At 41.1% G+C, this 19,108-nt stretch overlaps 1 protein-coding gene across 1 annotated transcript in view; it reads left to right on the top strand.

Moving 5' to 3' along the window:
* LOC106024192 (transient receptor potential cation channel subfamily M member 7-like) overlaps positions 1-19,108 on the top strand; it is a 34,461-nt gene that overhangs the window by 8,555 nt on the left and 6,798 nt on the right. Inside the window, exons 13-31 of the mRNA XM_029114172.2 lie at positions 192-245; positions 377-583; positions 1,658-1,914; positions 3,197-3,425; positions 3,629-3,784; positions 4,159-4,302; positions 4,684-4,812; positions 5,882-6,136; positions 6,293-6,467; positions 7,532-7,658; positions 7,796-7,980; positions 9,291-9,423; positions 9,574-10,907; positions 12,567-12,676; positions 14,406-14,443; positions 16,491-16,519; positions 16,648-16,686; positions 17,790-17,834; positions 18,385-18,450. Of these exons, the coding sequence (XP_028970005.2) occupies positions 192-245; positions 377-583; positions 1,658-1,914; positions 3,197-3,425; positions 3,629-3,784; positions 4,159-4,302; positions 4,684-4,812; positions 5,882-6,136; positions 6,293-6,467; positions 7,532-7,658; positions 7,796-7,980; positions 9,291-9,423; positions 9,574-10,907; positions 12,567-12,676; positions 14,406-14,443; positions 16,491-16,519; positions 16,648-16,686; positions 17,790-17,834; positions 18,385-18,450 (3,712 nt within the window). The remainder of the gene's footprint in view (positions 1-191; positions 246-376; positions 584-1,657; positions 1,915-3,196; positions 3,426-3,628; positions 3,785-4,158; positions 4,303-4,683; positions 4,813-5,881; positions 6,137-6,292; positions 6,468-7,531; positions 7,659-7,795; positions 7,981-9,290; positions 9,424-9,573; positions 10,908-12,566; positions 12,677-14,405; positions 14,444-16,490; positions 16,520-16,647; positions 16,687-17,789; positions 17,835-18,384; positions 18,451-19,108) is intronic.

The following is a 19,108-nucleotide window of genomic DNA, read 5'->3' as shown; positions in this document are numbered from 1 at the left end:
TACGACCCATAAACATTTTCAGATTCTGGGTTTCTTTCCAGCTGATGCCCTGCCAGGCCGGGCCTGTGGGCTCTGTATTTATAGAAAATGTTCAACATGTTGAATCCAACATTCTACCATATTGGTTCTAAACAGTCTGTTGCTGCATGGTCCTGCTGAGCATTATGCCCCTTGTGCCTCTTGTGTTCCAGAAACAATCCCTAACCAATCCCACGCTCTTCCACCTCATAAGGGACGTCAAACAGGTGCATCTCTGACTTTCTGTCAACCATTGTTTATTGTCAATACATTTTGAAACGAATTGAACAAAATCAATTGATTGTGATATTGAATACATTAGTATGGCTCAAATAACTGTCATTCTGATTGTTTCCAGGGTAACCTCCCCCCTAACTACAAGATCACACTGATTGACATTGGCCTGGTGATAGAGTACTTGATGGGCGGGACGTACAGGTGCAACTACACCAGGAAACGCTTCAGGATCTTCTACAACAACCTCCAAGAGTCTTTAAATATCCAGCCAGACAAGAAGGAGAAGACCAAGCACCTCATCAAGACTGCACAGCCATACAAACCCAAGGTACACACACACACATTTGGCTAGACAAAACACACTGGATACTGGGATCTCATTTCTGGGAACCCACTGGATACTGGATACACCAAAGACATTGGGCTGTCCTGTTCTGTAAGGCTAGCAAACAAACAAAACAATTACATCAATAAGTAGAAAAACTATGATACCTCAGTAAGCTATAAAAAAAAATCCATAGAGGATTCTCTTGCCAACCTTATAATAGGACATTCAGAAGGAGGCATTCTAACAAAAGATTGTACCAGATCCCACATAAAATCATGAAAGATGGCAAAACACCATTTAGCTGACGTTGGGAAAATTGTAGGAAAGCCTTGCAAAAGCTGAACTGCTGGGGTGGCATTGGGGGAAATAGTCAATCAACCCATGATCAGCTGCCTTGTGGTAGACCTATCAGACTTTCACCTTTGCAGAAACACAACCCCCCCCCAGAGTGTAACTGGGCAAAGTTGATGTTGGGACATACAAGGGCAGCAGAAGCATGACCCAGGCAGAGAAACACAGGGCAAATTCCATCAGGATCCCTGGAAGCAATGTTAAAGTGGCATGAGAGGTTCATGGCTTGGAACACAACCCCGACCAGGAAAGCTTGGTCTGCTTGTTCCAACAGGAAGATATACTCCTTTCAATGGGAATTTAACATTCACTGCGACGGTCTTCAGGTTTTATCATCTGGAAGGCAAGCCCCTCCACGCTGACTCCAGCCATTGTTGGCCTTGAAATTCGAAAATGAATTTTGCATTTAAGTTGTTTGCATTAACATACAAATTCCCAGAGAGTGTTGTACAGAATGACCTGAATGAAAGGGGACACTATCATCTGCCTCACACTGGGCTCCTTTGACAACCATGTGATTGTGGTTTTGTGGGCAACTTATCTAACCTTAATAGCTGCCAGTTCAAACAGACAGTCATGTCTTGCCGCATATAGGTCCATATAGGAACGGTAATTGCATAATTTGGGCTTGGCCAGTATGACACACGCTTGTGGCACACACATACCACCAGCCATCACAGAACTGAGTCTGTTGGTGAACTCCATTTGACCCCTATTCTTTAGTTGGAGTTGGCAACGGACCAGTCCAATAAAAAAGCCAGTGAGGAGATGACTGATAGTTTTCCCTACCCGTTCAACGAGCTGCTGGTGTGGGCCGTCCTGATGAAAAGGCAGAAGATGTCACTGTTCTTCTGGCAGCATGGCGAGGAGAGCATGGCCAAGGCACTGGTGGCCTGTAAGCTCTGTCGTTCCATGGGCTACGAGGCCAAGAAGAGTGACGTGGTTGACGACACCTCGGAGGATCTGAAAGACTACTCAAAGTAAGACACCCTACAAAGAGAATAAATTATCCCATTTCAGTCTTCCCTGAGTGTCGACAATGTAGATACAGTTACTGATGCTATTTTGGTTACTTTGATATACACTCACCGGTCACCTCATTAAGGACACCTTGCTAGTACCGGGTTGGACCCCCTTTTGCCTTCTGAACAGCCTTAATTCTTTGTGGCACAGATTCAACGAGGTGCTGGAAACATTCCTCAGAGATTCTGGTTCATACTGACATGATAGCATCACACAGTTGCTGCAGATTTGTTGGCTGCACATCCATGATGCCAATCTCCCGTTCCACCACATCCCAAATGTGCTCTATTGGATTGCGATCTGGTGACTGTGTAGGCCATTTGAATAGTGAACTCATTGTCATGTTTAAGAAACCGGTTTGAGATGATGTGAGCTTTGTGATATGGCATGTTATCCTGCTGGAAAAAGCCATTAAAAGATGGATACACAGGTCATAAGGGGATGGACATGGTCAGCAACAATACTCAGGTAAACTGTGGCATTTAAAAGATGCTCAATTAATACTAAGGGGCTATCCCCCACACCATTGATACAAGTCAGGACAATTCTGACCCTACCATCTGAATGTTGCAGCAGAAATCAAGACTCATCAGGCCATGCAACGTTATTCCAATCTTCTGTTGTCTATTTTTGGAGGCCTTGTGCAAACTGTAGCCTAATTTTCCTGTTCTTAGCTGACAGGAGTGGCACCTGGTGTGGTATTCTACTGCTGTAGCCCATCTACTTCAAGGTTTAATGTGTAGCGCGTTCAGGGTTGCTCTTCTGCATACCTTGGTTGTAACAAGTGGTTATTTGAGTTACTGTTGCCTTTCTATCAGCTCTAACAAGTCTGGCCATTCTCCTCTGACCTGTCATCAACAAGGCAAATTCACCCAGAGAACTGCTGCTCAGTGGATATTTTCAGTTTTTTGGACCATACTCTGTAAACCCTAAAGGTGGTTGTTTGGGAAAATCCCAGTAGATCAGCACTGAAATACTAACAACCATGCCACGTTCAAAGTCACTTAAATCACCTTTCTTCCCCATTCTTATGCCTGGTTTGAAATTCAGCAGATCGTCATGACCATGTCTACATGCCTAAATGCATTGAGTTGCTGCCACGTGATTGGCTGACAAGTAGTTGAAAAGATTTACCTAATGACATGACCGTTGAGTGTATCTGTTGTGTTATTCATCATGACAAAGTCTGGAGTTAGGATGTACAGAATGGTTAAGATAATCCCTGTAATTATTTCGTAGTGAATTTGGCACCCTCGCAGTGGACCTCCTAGAACAGTCGTTCAGACAGGATGAAACCATGGCAATGAAGCTGCTGACCTATGAACTGAAGAACTGGAGTAACAGCACCTGTCTGAAGCTGGCTGTGTCGTCACGGTTACGGCCCTTTGTGGCTCACACCTGCACCCAGCTACTGCTTTCAGACATGTGGATGGGAAGACTCAACATGAGGAAGAACTCCTGGTACAAGGTGACACTGTCCTGTGACGTAATAAAACATACAATGGTCTTAAACAAAGCTCTGTGTCCTTTATTGCAGTATTACAATATATTATATGCTTCTAGAAAATATATATACATTTATATAAAGAAGAAAATATATAATGTGTTACATAATGATGTATAGTTAAGTGTGTGTTTGTGTATATGATGATATGTACTGTACGTATCCAGGTAATCCTCAGTATCCTGGTACCTCCTGCGATCCTCCTCCTGGAGTATAAGTCCAAGGCAGAGATGTCCCACATCCCTCAGAGTCAGGTCGCCCATCAGATGACCATGGAGGACAGTGAACACAACCTCCAGAACACAACTGAAGACATACAGATGGTCAGAATCAATGGGACCTGCACTTTGTCTTAGTGCTTAGTTGATGTTGTCTTTTCCTATTTTATTCATCTGTTCAGGCACAAACTGGCACTACGGCAATTAAAAAATTGTTTTGAGTGAATTGTTTTTCTGTGGTGCGTTTTCAGCCTGTACATTTACAATGAACTCCTAAAGCATTTGGAAAGGGAATGTTCAGGTCCTTGGAGGATGTTTTATTAAAGCATAAAGAGGAGGAGAGGGAAGGAATGGTGGTTTGGGAGGAATGGATGGTAGCTCTGTCAGCCTCTTCATCCTTCTTCTCCTGGCTGTCTTTCACCTCTCTCCGATGAGAGTGTCTATTTAATGTGCCTAATTCAACATGGTTGTTCCATCAGGACGTGTTCAAGGAGGCGAGGGCGAATGACAACGTGGTGGTGAAGGACGAGGTGGAGATACAGGTCCGCTCCCGAAGACTTCCTCTGACCACCAAGTTCTACGCCTTCTACCACGCCCCCATCGTCAAGTTCTGGTTCAACACGGTAAGAAACCCTGGATGTTACCTCTTACCAGTTCCCTGACCTCATCATATGTCCTAATAGCATCAACAGAGCACTCCTTACCAATGTTAAGTTTGTGAAGGGGTGAGAATCTGTGTGTGTGTGTGTGAGAGAGATTCTTGTTTTACTACAGAAGCAGAAGTCCCAACCAACACAATAAAACCAGATAATTTGGTCCCCACAACATAAATGGTTATTTCCAGCTGAGTGGTTAGAGTTGGGGTTAAACCTACAATTGGAAATGAGTGTTAGAATTGAGATTAGTTTTAGGTTAAGATTTAGGGGATAGGGGAAAAAAAGGGGTATCTTTCCCAACAAGGATAGAAAAACATGATCGTGTGTGTGTGTGTGTCTCCTGGATAGCTGGCGTATATGGGCTTCCTGATGCTGTACTCGTTCGTGGTTCTGGTCCGGATGCCGGAGTTTCCATCTCCTGAGGAGTGGGTGGTCATCCTCTACATATTCACTTCCGCCATTGAGAAGATAAGAGAGGTGTGCTAAAACCTGTCCAAGGGTTTATCCAAGAGTTTTCCAAAAGTTTATCCAACGGCTTCATGAGAATATGAAATGTTTAGTCAGGTGCACTAGCTGTAAAATACTTTAAATACATGGAATGACTGGGCGTTGGAAAATGTCCCTACAGCTATCGTGGTCTTGTCACCCCATACAATGCTTTTTCACTTGATCAATGAGTCTCAAACATTTGATGGATTTGATGTGATTTTTTTTCTTTTTGCCACTCTCCCATGAAGGCCACTTTTGTGAAGCACATGAGCTATTGAAGCAGTTGCATGTTCATATTTATTTTATGAATTGTTAAATTGTGTTGGCCTATATCGGTGAACATGATTCGAATGGAGCTCAAATATCCATGTGTCCAAATAAGTGAACCAAAAGGCAACTTTTTCATATGACTGTAGTGTCAATTTTTGCCATCAATCTACACATAATACCCCATGGCAACAAAGTGACATTTTAGAAATATCTGCCAATGTATCAAAACTAAACAAAAACCTGGCTTTAGTATTACCACTTGAGTATTATTTCTGCCCATGTTTGTGGCCCAGGAATCAGCTTTCTTGATTCTTACCATTCTCCTTCAACCTCTTCCATCAACCAATTGGTTTTGCCCCGAGCACTACCATTGACTGGCTGTTTTTTGTTGGTTGCACTATTGTATGTAAGCCCCAGACACTTATGTGTGAAAATCCCAGTAGGAAGCCAATTTCTTATTTACTGGCATAGACAAAGCGTATTCAGTTGCTTAGGTCACTAATTTTGCACATTCAGTCAAACAGTAACTCAATGCCTCAGTGCCTGTCTGCCAGCTTTATTTAGTGAGATATGGCCCTGTCTGATGGTCCTTTGAATAAGCTATTAATATAGCTACTGAGTCTAGTTTATAACTTGTACATGGATGCATTTATGCCATATTCACTTTAATGGAATACATGTGATAGAATATACATTCTTCAACTCCATCTTATTGTAAATTTGACCTTTCAGTTCACCCAATGCGCTCGTCTCCTGTTCACTGTTCTTTTCCTTTCTTTTTTTGTAGATGTGTCTTATGTCTGAAGCTGGGAAGATTAGCCAGAAGATTAAAGTGTGGTTCAGTTACTATTTTAACCTCTCAGACTTCTTGGCTATTGTCACGTTCTTTGTTGGCTTTGGAATAAGGATGGTAGATGAAGATGTGATTGTCCCAGGACGGACTGTGTACTGCTTGAATATCATTTTCTGGTATATAAGACTCCTAGACATACTGGCAGTCAACCAGCAAGCAGGACCATATGTGATGATGATTGGTAAAATGGTGAGTGCTCTTTTTGTAAGGATTTTCTACTCCAAACTAGTTTTTCATCCCTGTTACATTTTCATGTTACATCTAAATGTATCTAGGATAATGTACTTTATGCCAACATGTTTAGATGTTTTGGATAATTATTATGTAAATACTGTCTTCCATTAGGTGGCCAATATGTTTTATATTGTGGTGATCATGGTGGTGGTGTTGTTGAGTTATGGTGTGCCCCGGAAAGCCATCCTGTACCCAAACGAGGAGCCCAGTTGGAAGCTTCTCAAAGACGTGGTCTTCCAGCCGTACTGGATGATGTATGGGGAAGTGTATGCGTATGAAATTGATGGTAAAGTGGACAAGTCTGGTATAGTGAAATTGTTTCACTAACTGTTCTCACTATTGAGAAATAAGCTGATTGACTCTAAAAATAAAGTCATACATTTTTTAGAAGTGGTTGGGTAGATGTATATCTTAAAGTGCCTGTTCAATTCATGCCAATCGTATGAAGTGTTTAATATCTAAGGACTTGGGGAGAAAATATACTTAGATTGTAGGACCTGCTGGCTAGGTTTTGTCTTCCTACACCAGTGAGTGGAGGTATAGCCAGCAGTAAGGAACAGCACATTAATACAGTGTTGTTATACAATGTTGTTCTAACAATTTGTGGTGCTCTAGTATTCCCCTGGGCCAACCCGCTTGGTGATGGTTTAGGGCCCTTTCAGGGGTTCGGGAACAGCAGGCAGGCAGTAGGAACAGGCACTATGTCTTCCTGCTGGAACTCACATTGCCGGCAGGTTTTGGCACATGCAGGGCTTCCTCCACGTGCTCCTGCATCACAGGCAGAATGTGGTTCTTGTCCTGAGTGTGCTCGATGACCTACAATTGGCAAGAAAGTTGTTGTTCCCAAGCCTTCTTGGCCACATCATGTAGGCCCCATTACATGAGAAATGGTTTCTTACTAGAATCCAGGTTGGCAGTCTATGTCAATTTGTTTCCAGCTAGCCAGGCTAAACAAGACATAGAATAGTAAAGTGTTTGCAACAAAACACAACACCTGTATATACTTTAGTAAACAATACTTATACGGCTTTGAAGTTAATGGACAGCTAATAGTATTGCTATGTTGTGCATGATTGAACATTGCGTGAATCGGTCTGCTCAGTGCAATGCAAACAATCCATGAAGGTTTCATTAGTCCGTTTTAAGGCCTGATAGTATAAAATATTCAGTAGATGGCTGTGCAAGAGAGCCGGTTATATTAGATGATCTACTATTAGGGAGCCAGTCCATTAAGTAGATTAGCTACTAGAAATGTAAAGCTGCATGGAGAGGATATCATTATAGAGATAAACTGTAGGGTAAACTGTGTTTGTTTGCGTGTGTGTCTGATGCAGTCCCCTTTCTCCACAGTGTGTGTCAATAATAGTGATTCAAACCACCTATGTACAAATACAGTGTGGATCACTCCTTTACTACAAGCAGTCTACCTCTTTGTCCAGTACATACTGATGGTTAACCTTCTCATTGCCTTCTGCAAGTAAGATTACACACACACACACACACACACCTTTACTATTCACATAATTCATTAATACCATGATCATGATGATCTGTTTCCTATATTTGAAATATTGTTTTAACTATTCATTTCTGCCACCTCTTACTTTTCCTCAGTAATGTGTACATCCAAATGAAGTCAATCAGTAATCTGGTATGGAAGTATCAGCGGTATCATTTTGTCATGGCCTACCATGAGAAGCCAGTCCTCCCTCCTCCACTCATCCTCCTCTCCCATCTCGTCTCTTTATTTTCCTGTGTCTGTTGCAAAAAAAAGAACAACAGCCACTCTTACGGACCAAGTATGTCACTAAACTCTAACTCCATAAAACAAAAAAACTAACTGAACCATGTGGTGTGTATAAAGAGAACAAGAGAGGACCTAGTTCTTAGCCCTGAGGGACAACTGTAGTTTATTAAAGTGACTGACAAAAAAAACAGTAAAAGTCTAGGGATTTCTGGGTAGCATATTAGCAAAAATATACAGTGGCTCTCAACATTATCCCTCTTAAAATGGATTTAATTAAGAGTTTTGCTAATGATCAACACACAAATATTATTAAAGTGGGGAAAGAAATACGAATACAAAACAGAAATATTTGCTTGCCTACGTATTCACTCCTTTTAGTCAATATTTGGCAACTTTTGCAGCAATACTTTGGATACATCTCTACCAACTTTGCATGTCTGGACAGAATTATTTTCCCAATTCTTCTTTGCAAAATTGCTCAAGCTCTAGATGGTGACCTTTGGCAAACAGCAATTGTCTATTATTTCCACATTCTCAATTGGATTGAGAGGTTTGACTGTGCCACTGAGACATTCACACATTTGTCCTGAAGCCCCGGTTTCTCTGTTGTGTGCTCTGGATCACGTCCAGTGCGCACTTGATCAGGTTTTTTTCAAGGACCTCTCTATTTTGCTCTGTTCATCCTTCCCTCAAACCTGAACAATGTCCCAATTGCTGCCACTGAGAAACATCCCCATAGCATGATGCTGCCACCAATTCTTCCTATTGATCTCACAGTCTCTCCTTTGACGTGAGTTACTTTCTTTTTGCCACTCTCTCATAAAGGCCACTTTGTAAAGCAGCCTGGCAATTGTTGCAATATGCACAGTGTCTTCCAACTTGCAAGAATGTAACTCTAATTTCTACAGGTGGACTCCATTCAATGAATGATGTGACTTCTAAAGACAATTGGTTGCACCCCAGCTCGTTCAGGTGTCATAGCAAAGATGGTGAATACTTATGTAATTCATTATTTAATGTTTTATATTTGTAATTAATTTAGAACAATATACTGATTTAATTTTTCATTTTAACATTGCAGACTGTTTTGTGTTGATCAGAGGCAAAACCTCATAATGAAAGCAATTTTGAAATGTTTGTAACCAAATTAAATGTGAAAATGTCAAAGTAGTCCAAAGGGGTGAATACTTTTGAGAGCCATTTTTTGTGGTGGTTGTAAAAAATAAAATAATGTGTATTTGGAGTTACATTAAGATCAATATTAGAGGAACACATTTCTTTTTAAACAGATGCCTTTCTAGTTCCCTCTTTTTCTCCCTCCCGGTTTCCCCCAATCTCTCCCTCCCTCAATCCTCCCTCCAGAGTTGTTTCTAACTGAGGAGGATCAGAAGAAGCTCCATGACTTTGAGGAGCAGTGTGTGGAGAAGTACTTCCATGAGAAAGATGACAAGTTCCACTCAGGGAGTGAAGAGCGCATCCGCCTCACCTCTGACCGGTAACTGTTACAATTTAATTGTACCTTCTTGTTGGCCGCAGCCGTCATGGAGTGTATCATAAGAGAATAGTCAGCTCTAGGGCAGCATATCAACCAAGCTCAATAGATCAACATTTTATAGTATTGTCCATTTTTCTTTTCTATTTGCAGGGTTGAGACCATTTGTGTCCAGCTAAAGGAGGTCGGTAATAAGGTGAACTTTATCAAGCGTTCCCTACACACACTGGACTCCCAGATCGGCCACCTCCAGGACCTGTCAGCTCTGACTGTGGACACCCTGAAGACGCTGACTGCCCAAAGGGCCTCAGAGGCCAGCAAGGTGCACAGCCAGATCACTAGAGAGCTCAGTCTGCCCAACTTTGCCCAAAATCTGGTTCCCCCCTCCCAGGACTCTACCCACTGCGCTGAGCCCCATTCTAAGGGTGCCAAGCAGAGTGTGGGAGCCTTCTTGGGTTCTTCCTCTCCCCAGGCATCTCGGGTGATGGAGTGGGCCGAGTCTCTGTTAGGATGTGCAATGGAATCTGGATTAGAGACACCGGGGCTAGGGAGTAGGCCTCTTGGGATGGAGCTTGACCCACATCCCCCACAGACGCTCAGCCCCCCGGAGCAGGAAGGTGGTTGGGCGTGGCCGGCGCAGCGTGCTACTGCTGCTGTAGAGGCTGAATCATCCACTGGTGAAAGTAGCACAGCCAGTACCAGTCACAGTGCCAGCTCCCTCTGCCCTGCTTCAGTGTCCTCTGTCAGTCTTACGGAGTCCTTTACCCAGCAGGAGCTGACCCTTTCAGAGAAGCCAGGCCTCTCTGACTGTCCTTCCAGCCTTCTCAACGTCCCATGTCCTGAGGCTGGCTTCTATGTCAGCTTAACCCCCTCTCAGCCCTTTGGCTCCAGCCACCCACGACTCAACTTGGCTCCGTCAGGCAAAGACAGTGCTACTGTTGATGTTAGTGCATCAATTGGTAATTACAAGTGTGAGGAGAAGGAAGAAGTGAAGGATGACAAAGAGGAGGCCACTAGCTGCCTGTTCCCCATTGTTGTTGTGTCCAAGACCACTGACATCGCTCGGCCCATTTGCTTCCCTGCTACCCCTGAGGAAAGGCTGCACAGGGGTGGGAGGAGTGAGTTTGAAAGGAGGAGTGAGAGAGGAAGGGCAAAAGATAGGTGTGAGATGGAGAGGCGAGCACAAGGGGAGGGGTATGAGAATGGAGCGTTTTGCAATGACGAGGGAGGACCTGAAGCAGTTCTGATAGGTGAGCAGGGAGGAAAAGCTGAGGTACCATTGGCTCTTGAAACCACCCGCGAGGCCATCCTCTTGCCACTGTCTGACGCTACCAGGAACAGGCCATTCCCAGGCTGTCCCCTGACCACTGCAGTGGTGCCCAGGAAACAATGTGACAAGAGGACCAGAGAAGGGAAGTCTTCAGACCCTGGATTTCAGTCAGGGGTTCCTCCTGGAAGAGATGGAAGGGACCCTACTGAAGACAGAGGTTTGAGTCTCAGTCTGAATTTTTCGGGGCTTTGGGGCACATTTCAGATCTTACTTTACCTTTCAACTGTAACACCTCTTTTCTTAACCAGGGTGAAGGATGGTTGTTGGTGGTCTGACGTGGTGTTCTGGGGTCTAACTTAAATAACACACATCTGTTCTCATAACCTATTAAAAAACCGTGAGTATATCTGGCAAAAACATGGGTGACCATACAGTGTCAATGGCCCCCATTAAAACTGGAACATAAATGCTTCTTCTTCTTCAGAAGTTTGGATTTAAGATAAAAAAATAAATAAAAAAAGGTTAAAGTATAAATGATTGGCTTTTGAGGGTATTTGTGTACATATTAGTTTACACATAATCCTCTTTCATGGCACAGAAAGTACTGTGATAGATAAAATGTCCAAATAAAGCACTTGTGTTTAGTATTTGCATTAAAAAACTTCCTGAAGTCTGTAACCCAGTGACCCCACCAGTCCCTGGGTATCTTCCCTGGTGATGCTCTGCCAGGCATGTACTTCAGCCATCTTCAGTTTTTTTTTTTTGAGGACTTGTTGCCTAAAGTCTTATCTTCAGCAAATGAAAGGCTTTTTCAATTCGATTTAAATTTGGAGGTTGACTTGGCCAGCCAAAAATTTGTTCCAAAACAAACTTCATATTTTCTCTGGCAGAATGGTTGGGGTTATTGTCTTTCTATATGAGTAAAAGCTGTCTGTTTCCACAGAATTCATTAATCTAAACTACAGAATTCGTTATACTGCTGAGGTATTATGCCAGTTCTTTTTGTTCTCCAAACACCATTCTCTTGTCATAACTCATACATGTTCATCTATAAAAATGTCTTATCAAGAGAACAATTTCAAAGTGTATTGAAAGTGTATTTGAACCCAGGTCATCTAAAAAAGAAATATTGTCTACCATTTAGTTGTGTTGGCCTTGCTTATATTTTGTTGCTGTTGGGGTATAGGCATATTGTTTGAGCTGAAAGACTTGTGACAATCACCATGGACTGACTGGTTGATATGAGCACACTCCCTGACTTTGTACTGATTAAATGGTTTGTCACATGGTAAACATTTAAACTTTTCAAATAGACTAAGTAAGATAAAATCATGGGTTGTAGGCTCAATTCCCCTGGGGGACCAGTGACAAAGTATGTATTCAAATGAGAGTTGCTCTGGTTTATGGCATCTGATAAATTCCTTATACTGTTGTATAGACATTTCAACTCAGGAGAATTAAATTAGTTATTTTAATATATTTAATTGAGCAGACACCGTACAACAGTCTAAGGAAGAATGAGCAGTCCAATTGTTCTAGGATGTTGTCTCTAAGACATTAAACTAGTCTGTCTAGGATGTTGTCTCTTAGACAACTCAACCAGTCGGCCAAGGATATTGTCTCTAAGACAAATCAACCAGTCGGTCTAGGATGTTGTCTCTAAGACATTAAACAAGTCTGTCTAGGATGTTGTCTCTAAGACACTCAACCAGTTGGTCACCACCGGATCAGAGTTGGGGACAGTTCCAATTAGTTCAGGAAATAATCAAATTGGAATTGGCAACATAATAAAGCGTGCAACTGTTTGGCCTTCCGAGATTCATTATGGCCTCTCTGGTTGAGATGTTGTCTGATTAACGTTGTTTTGGTCCTTCAGGTCATCAAGAAAATCTTCACTTGGACCTGCAGTGCTCATTCCCCAAGGACATCTCCTCCTCAGCCTCCTCTTCCAGACAGCTCAGCCCAGCCACATGGCCCAGAGAACAGGTACAACAAGAGTGTCAATCTGTTTGTGTGTATTGAGGCAGTGATCTACAGGACAAGACTGGACAATTTACATTCCAGAGTCACTTTGTTCATAGAGAATGCCGAATTTCTCAATGGCTTTCTAACCACATTTGTCTCTGCAAATCCTAACCTTAGCTTTACTAAGCAAAATGTTTTCCAAAAACATGGATCTCATCAGAACAACCCATTCTGTTTGAATTGAGGTTGTGATTTACTTTGTTACTTCACAGTTGAGAGGTATTTTTTTGTTTGTAATATATTAGTCAGTTATATAAATTTTTCCCGGACGGCGTAAGTGGTCTGATTTTCATATATATCTTTTTTTTCTATACTAATAAAAAAAACTTTCATGCTTTGTGATTTACAGTTTGTTTAGGGGTTTGTTTTTGCCGTACTGTGTAAGCGGAGCTGGCCAAGAAGAGCAAATGTCTCTTACTGAGTGACTGACTGACTAACCCTTGTTAATGGTTACATTATAATAAGCCTTAATTCTAACTGTATACGGTTATATTGCAACTGTTTCTGGCAATGATTATTCCTAGGAAGGTAGTAGATACTAGTAAGCCTATTACTGGCTAATAAGCTGTTAAAACGGCCAGTGGGAAAAGCAATACAGTTCATAGAAGCTATAGTGGAGGTAAACGTAATAAGAAACGTTAACAGTCAGTTTAACCCAATGCTCAATGGAGACTTGTGACTGCTGAAACGTGTAATGCCGTGGTGTAGTGGTTTAAGACAGTGCCTTTCATGAGGAAGACCTAAGTTTGAATCTATAGAGAGTAACGACATTTATAAATTATTTCTGGTAGATTCCATGATTCTCTCGTCTTTTCACTTGATGAAATAGTTAGATAGTTAGCCTTTATTGATAGTTAATGTATAAATGTAATTCACAAATTAAAGAAAGTATGTTGTTTTGCCATGAGAGCGAAAAATACATTCTTATGTCATGAAATTAAATAGCTTTGGCAGACCCGCTAGCAATTGCTAAATTCTTATGACTATTCCAGTAAGTTAGTAGATACCGGTAAAGCTTATTATTGGCTAATACGCTGTGGCAAAAAGCTAACAGTTCATAGACGCTTCTTGTGGAGGATGTAAACTTAGTAAGAAATGTTAGTCAGTTTAACTGTATCTATGTCCTTCACGAATGGTCAATTAACTATTAAAATGGTCAGTGGCAAAAGGGGATTTGTTCAGGATATACAGAAGCCTCTTGTCTATACTGACACCCGGCAAATGTACAGGTCCATGGTGTAGTGGTTAATAACACAGCTTTCACATGGGCTACCCATGTGTGAATATCGAGATGGCAACTCTTTCTATTGTGGGCCAGCTGAACTAGGCTTGCCAGGTTTCTTCTGAGTTAGTTATATCCATTTACCAGAACATGTCATTTGCATATTAACATATTGGTACATATGGCTTCTAGGGCCCAGTGTACCATTTGTTTTAGTTCCATGTGATTAACATGAAAAATCGTGCTGAGATTAGGCTATGCACGCAAGTGAGACACAATTTGTCAAAAAGCAGCCAAAAATCTAAAGAATAACAAACATCAAGCTCACCATTGTAAACATCCCTGTTCTGCATATTATATTTAATCTGTAGCCTAATTAACCATGTTGTTGGGAAAAGACCACAAAAGTCAATTCTTATCAACTTGTCGTCTCAGGAGAACTAATACAATATCTGCAATGTTCCTCAGGAGAGGGTTCAGGTCAAGTCCACCCAGGCCAGCAGTCTGTAAGTACCAATCATTTACATTCATATCTTCACCCTTGTTTTTCAGCTGCCATCCACTTAACCTTACAGACCTGGATCTTACAGTCCTGGAAACCCTAGAAGAGATCTATATTGTATTTATGATTTTATATTTACATTCACATTTGCAATTTTATATTTCTGCTCATAATTGTAAAGATATTCGCATGGCTTAATGCTAGAATCAAGCTGTGAAATGGAAAACTGAAAACAGACGAAGAAGCAACTATTATCACACTGGCAATTTGCATGTCTGAGAATTTTATGAAAACAGAATGCAAAGATGTACAAATAATTTAAACCCTGTATTCAATAGAAAATAGTAAAAATATCAATCAGAAAACATATCAAATGTTTAAACAGAAAAAAAATGTGTTCCTCTAAAAATACATGGCCACTTCGAATTTGATTCCAGCGACATGTTTCAAAAAAGCTGGGACAGGGGCAACAAAAGACTGGAAAAGTTGTGTAATAAAAAAAGAACCTGGTGGAAGATCTTACAAATAATTAGGTTAATTGGCAACAGGTCAGTAACATGATTGGGTATAAAAAGAGCATCCCAGAGAGGATGAGTCTTTCAGAAGTAAAGATTGGGAGAGGTTTACCACTCTGAAAGACTGCACATGTAAATTGTGCAACAATTTATGAATGTTTCTCAACGTAAAATTGCAAAGAGTTTGGGGATCTCATTATCTACGGTACATAATATCATTAAAAGATTCAGAGAATCTGGAGAAATCTTTGTATGCAAGGGACAAAGCCTTAAACCACTGTTGGATGGCCGTGATCTCCGGGCCCTCAGGTGGCAATGCATTAAAAACAGACACGAATCTGTAGTGGAAATCATTGCATGGCCTGAGGAACACTTCTGAAAACCATTGTCACAGTTTGTCGCTATATCCACAAATGTAAGTTAAAACTCTACCATGCAAAGAAGAAACCAGATATAAAGAAAATCCAGAAATGCCACCACCTCCTCTGGGCCCGAGATCATATAAGCTGGACTGAGGCGAAGTGGAAAAATGTCCTGTGGTCTGACATCAAAGTTTTGGGAATCATGGATGCCGTGTCCTCCAGGCAATAAGGAAAGGGACCATCCAGCTTGTTATCAGCGCACAGTTCAAAAGCCAGCATACATGATGGTATGGGGGTGCATTAGTGCACATGGCATGGGTGACTAGCACATCTGTGATGGCACGATTAATGCAAAATATATATACAGGTTTTGGAGCAACAAATGCTGCCCACCACGTTTTTCAGGGAAGGCTTGCATGGCAACAGCATGGCTCTGTAGTAAAATAGCCTGGGTGCTAAAATGGCTTGCCTGCAGCCAATGCGTAAAAAAAAAAACGCATTATGAAACGAACAATATGACAATGGAGAACCCAAATTGTAGAGCAGCTGAAATCCTATATCAACAAATAATGGGAAAATATTTCACTTTCAAAAATACAGCAATTGGTCTCCTCAGATCCCAAATGCTTACAGAGTGTTGTTAAATGAAAAGGTGATGATATCACAGCGCTAAACATGCCCCTGTCCCAAAAATGTGTAAACGTGTTGTTGGCATCAAATTCAAAAGGGACATATATTTTTCCAAAAACAATAACATTTCTCTGGTTCAACATTTGATATGTTGTCTTTGTCCTATTTTCAATTAAATACAGGGATTAAATGATTTGCACATCATTGCGTTCTGTTTTTGTTTGCATTTTATGCAGCATTCCAACTTTCTTGGAAATGTGCTTGTACTATTACACAAACGTAGACATGACAAAAATATGTTTATAGATCTACTACACAAAAGACTCGTTATTGTTACCATGGTGAAAGGAAACACCGTTCCAATCACATTCCTAAGACAGTCGTTAGGGTGTGGTGTGGGTGGCTGGTTCATATGCTCCTTACATTAGAGATGTAGAGTCTAGACATTTTTTATGTTTGATAATGTGTGTTTTATAGTGTCATGAAATATGTTGTTTTGTATCTGTGGGCACGGATGTTAAAGTTTGTTGGATTTTCCCACCAGGGCACCAGGGGAGGACTCTGCACTATATGGTTTGTGTCTATATCGTAACTTTAGAGTTCCTGGTTTCATTTTCTGAAATGAACAAGGATGACCACCTCTGTGGTCATGTGTCACTGACTGATGATATAATTGTCCCTTTTTATCCCATTCTTCTTAGCTCCAGCTTGTCTCAGTAGACAGGGGAGCAGGAAGGAAGGTGAGTGGCTGTAAAATATCACATAAACTGCCACTAACTCATTGTGAGGGGAACTATCCCTTTGATTACTATTAACTCATAAAATATGTCTTTAACCGCCTATAAATCAGGGCAAACTATCTTGATAACTGCTTTTAACACTTTGTGAATTACCCCTTTAACAGCAGCTAACTTGTCTTTTCAAAAAATCCTAACTAATTATTATGACCTTTCTTTACCAAACACATTGGGAACTACCGTCTCTTGAACCATACTGAACAAAAATGCAAAGTATTGGTCAGATCACACGATCCCATAAGCTAAAAAAAGTATTTTCTATTTGCACAAAAATGAAATAATCTGTTAATGAGAATTTCTCAGGTATGTGAAGAAACTGATTGAACAGCATGATGCAGGCATGTCCCCCAGAGTTGTTGCCAGATAATGTAATGGTCATTTCTCTACCATAAGCCATTGTTTTAATGAATTTGGCAGTATGTCTGACCAGACTTACAAACACAGGACCTGTACATCCAGCTTTTTCACCTATGGGATTGTCTGAGTCAGGCCACCCGAACAACTGATGAGAATGTGGGTTGGCACAATCGAAGAATGTCAGCAAAAGCTTTCAAAAACTCTCTTAGGGAAGCTCATTTGCATGCTCATCATCTTCACAAGGGTCTTGCCATGATTACTGTTCATAACAAACTTCTGTGGTCAAATGCTTACTTTTGATTGTCACTGCTATGCTGGCGGAGTCTGCTCTTCACCGATGAATCTCTGTATTATGTACTGGGGAGTAACACGTAAAAATCTTTGAAATTATTGCATCCGTATTTTGGTTCAATATACTTCTAACTAAGCTATATTTAACTACTTACTGAGAGCAAGTACTGTACCATTAAAATGTATTCACTTCTATAAATCTATTCTCGTCTCTCTTAAAGACGATTTCTTTTGTTTTAGACTTAAAACATTACAATGTTAATTTCTCCTTTCATTAGGAAGTGTAATGAGCTTGCAAGAAAAAATGTCATTATGTTACGTACATATGCTGTAAACCATCATACAATTTTGTTGTTGTAGATTTCATTGTATTTAAACAACTAGTTTTGTTTCTGTAGCAATTGGTTCCCCTTTCAAGGCAATGGAAAGCTACCAATACTCAGGTGAGCTTTGGTTCATAGAATGCTGTGTACTCAAAATCCAGAAACTCCCAAGGGCTCATATGTGGAAGTGGTTTAATTCACTACCTACAAAATAGCAGCCAGAAGTTTACATCCTGTTTGTGGCATGCAACATTTTCTGAATTGTGGAGAAAAAAAAATCTTATTTTAATAAAAGGATATGGCCAAATAATCTTTTAGTCTAAGGTATTATTGTTTTGAATAAAGAAATGAGTACCTTTCCATCAAAAACAGATATGACATTTTTATTTCACATAACCAACTGCCACAGCAGTTGAGAATGGTAACAACTAAGCATTGTGCACTCTGTAGGGGGAGACCCAAGAGTCACGGGATGTCTTTGCAGCTGGTCTACTGTGTCAAAGTATTATGGGATAGGATGTTGGGTAAACACATACTTTGAAGAATACTGTCACACATTTTCTTAACTATATGGAGTATGTCATTTGGGATTAGTTTTTTAGTCTACTGTAACCTCCTCCAGGAGTGTTTTTGACGACATGTTTGTATATGTGTGTTGCCTTCCCTGTAGCAGTAGAGCGTAACAACCTGATGAGGCTGTCTCAGAGCATCCCCTTCACTCCAGTGCCACCTAGAGGTATGATACAGTATTGAATATCCCCATTCACTCCACTACCACCTATAGGTAAGATATACACTCATCTAAAGGATTATTAGGAACACCTGTTCAATTTCTCATTAATGCAATTATGTAATCAACCAATCACATGGCAGTTGCTTCAATGCATTTAGGGGTGTGGTCCTGGTCAAGACAAACTCCTGAACTCCAAACTGAATGTCAGAATGGGAAAGAAAGGTGATTTAAGCAATTTTGAGCGTGGCATGCTTGTTGGTGCCAGACGGGCCAGTCTGAGTATTTCACAATCTGCTCAGTTACTGGGATTTTCACGCACAACCATTTCTAGGGTTTACAAAGAATGGTGTGAAAAGGGAAAAACATCCAGTATGCGGCAGTCCTCTGGGCGAAAATGCCTTGTTGATGCTAGAGGTCAGAGGAGAATGGGCCGACTGATTCAAGCTGATAGAAAAGCAACTTTGACTGAAATAACCACTCCTTACAACCGAGGTATGCAGCAAAGCATTTGTGAAGCCACAACACACACAACCTTGAGGCGGATGGGCTACAACAGCAGAAGACCCCACCGGGTACCACTCATCTCCACTACAAATAGGAAAAAGAGGCAACAATTTACACAAGCTCACCAAAATTGGACAGTTGAGGACTGGAAGAATGT

The sequence above is a fragment of the Esox lucius genome, chromosome 2 (genome assembly GCF_011004845.1).
Source record: "Esox lucius isolate fEsoLuc1 chromosome 2, fEsoLuc1.pri, whole genome shotgun sequence".
NCBI lineage: Eukaryota > Metazoa > Chordata > Actinopteri > Esociformes > Esocidae > Esox > Esox lucius.
Note: the sequence above shows the minus strand (reverse complement) of the source record. Positions and strands in the feature narration are given on the sequence as shown.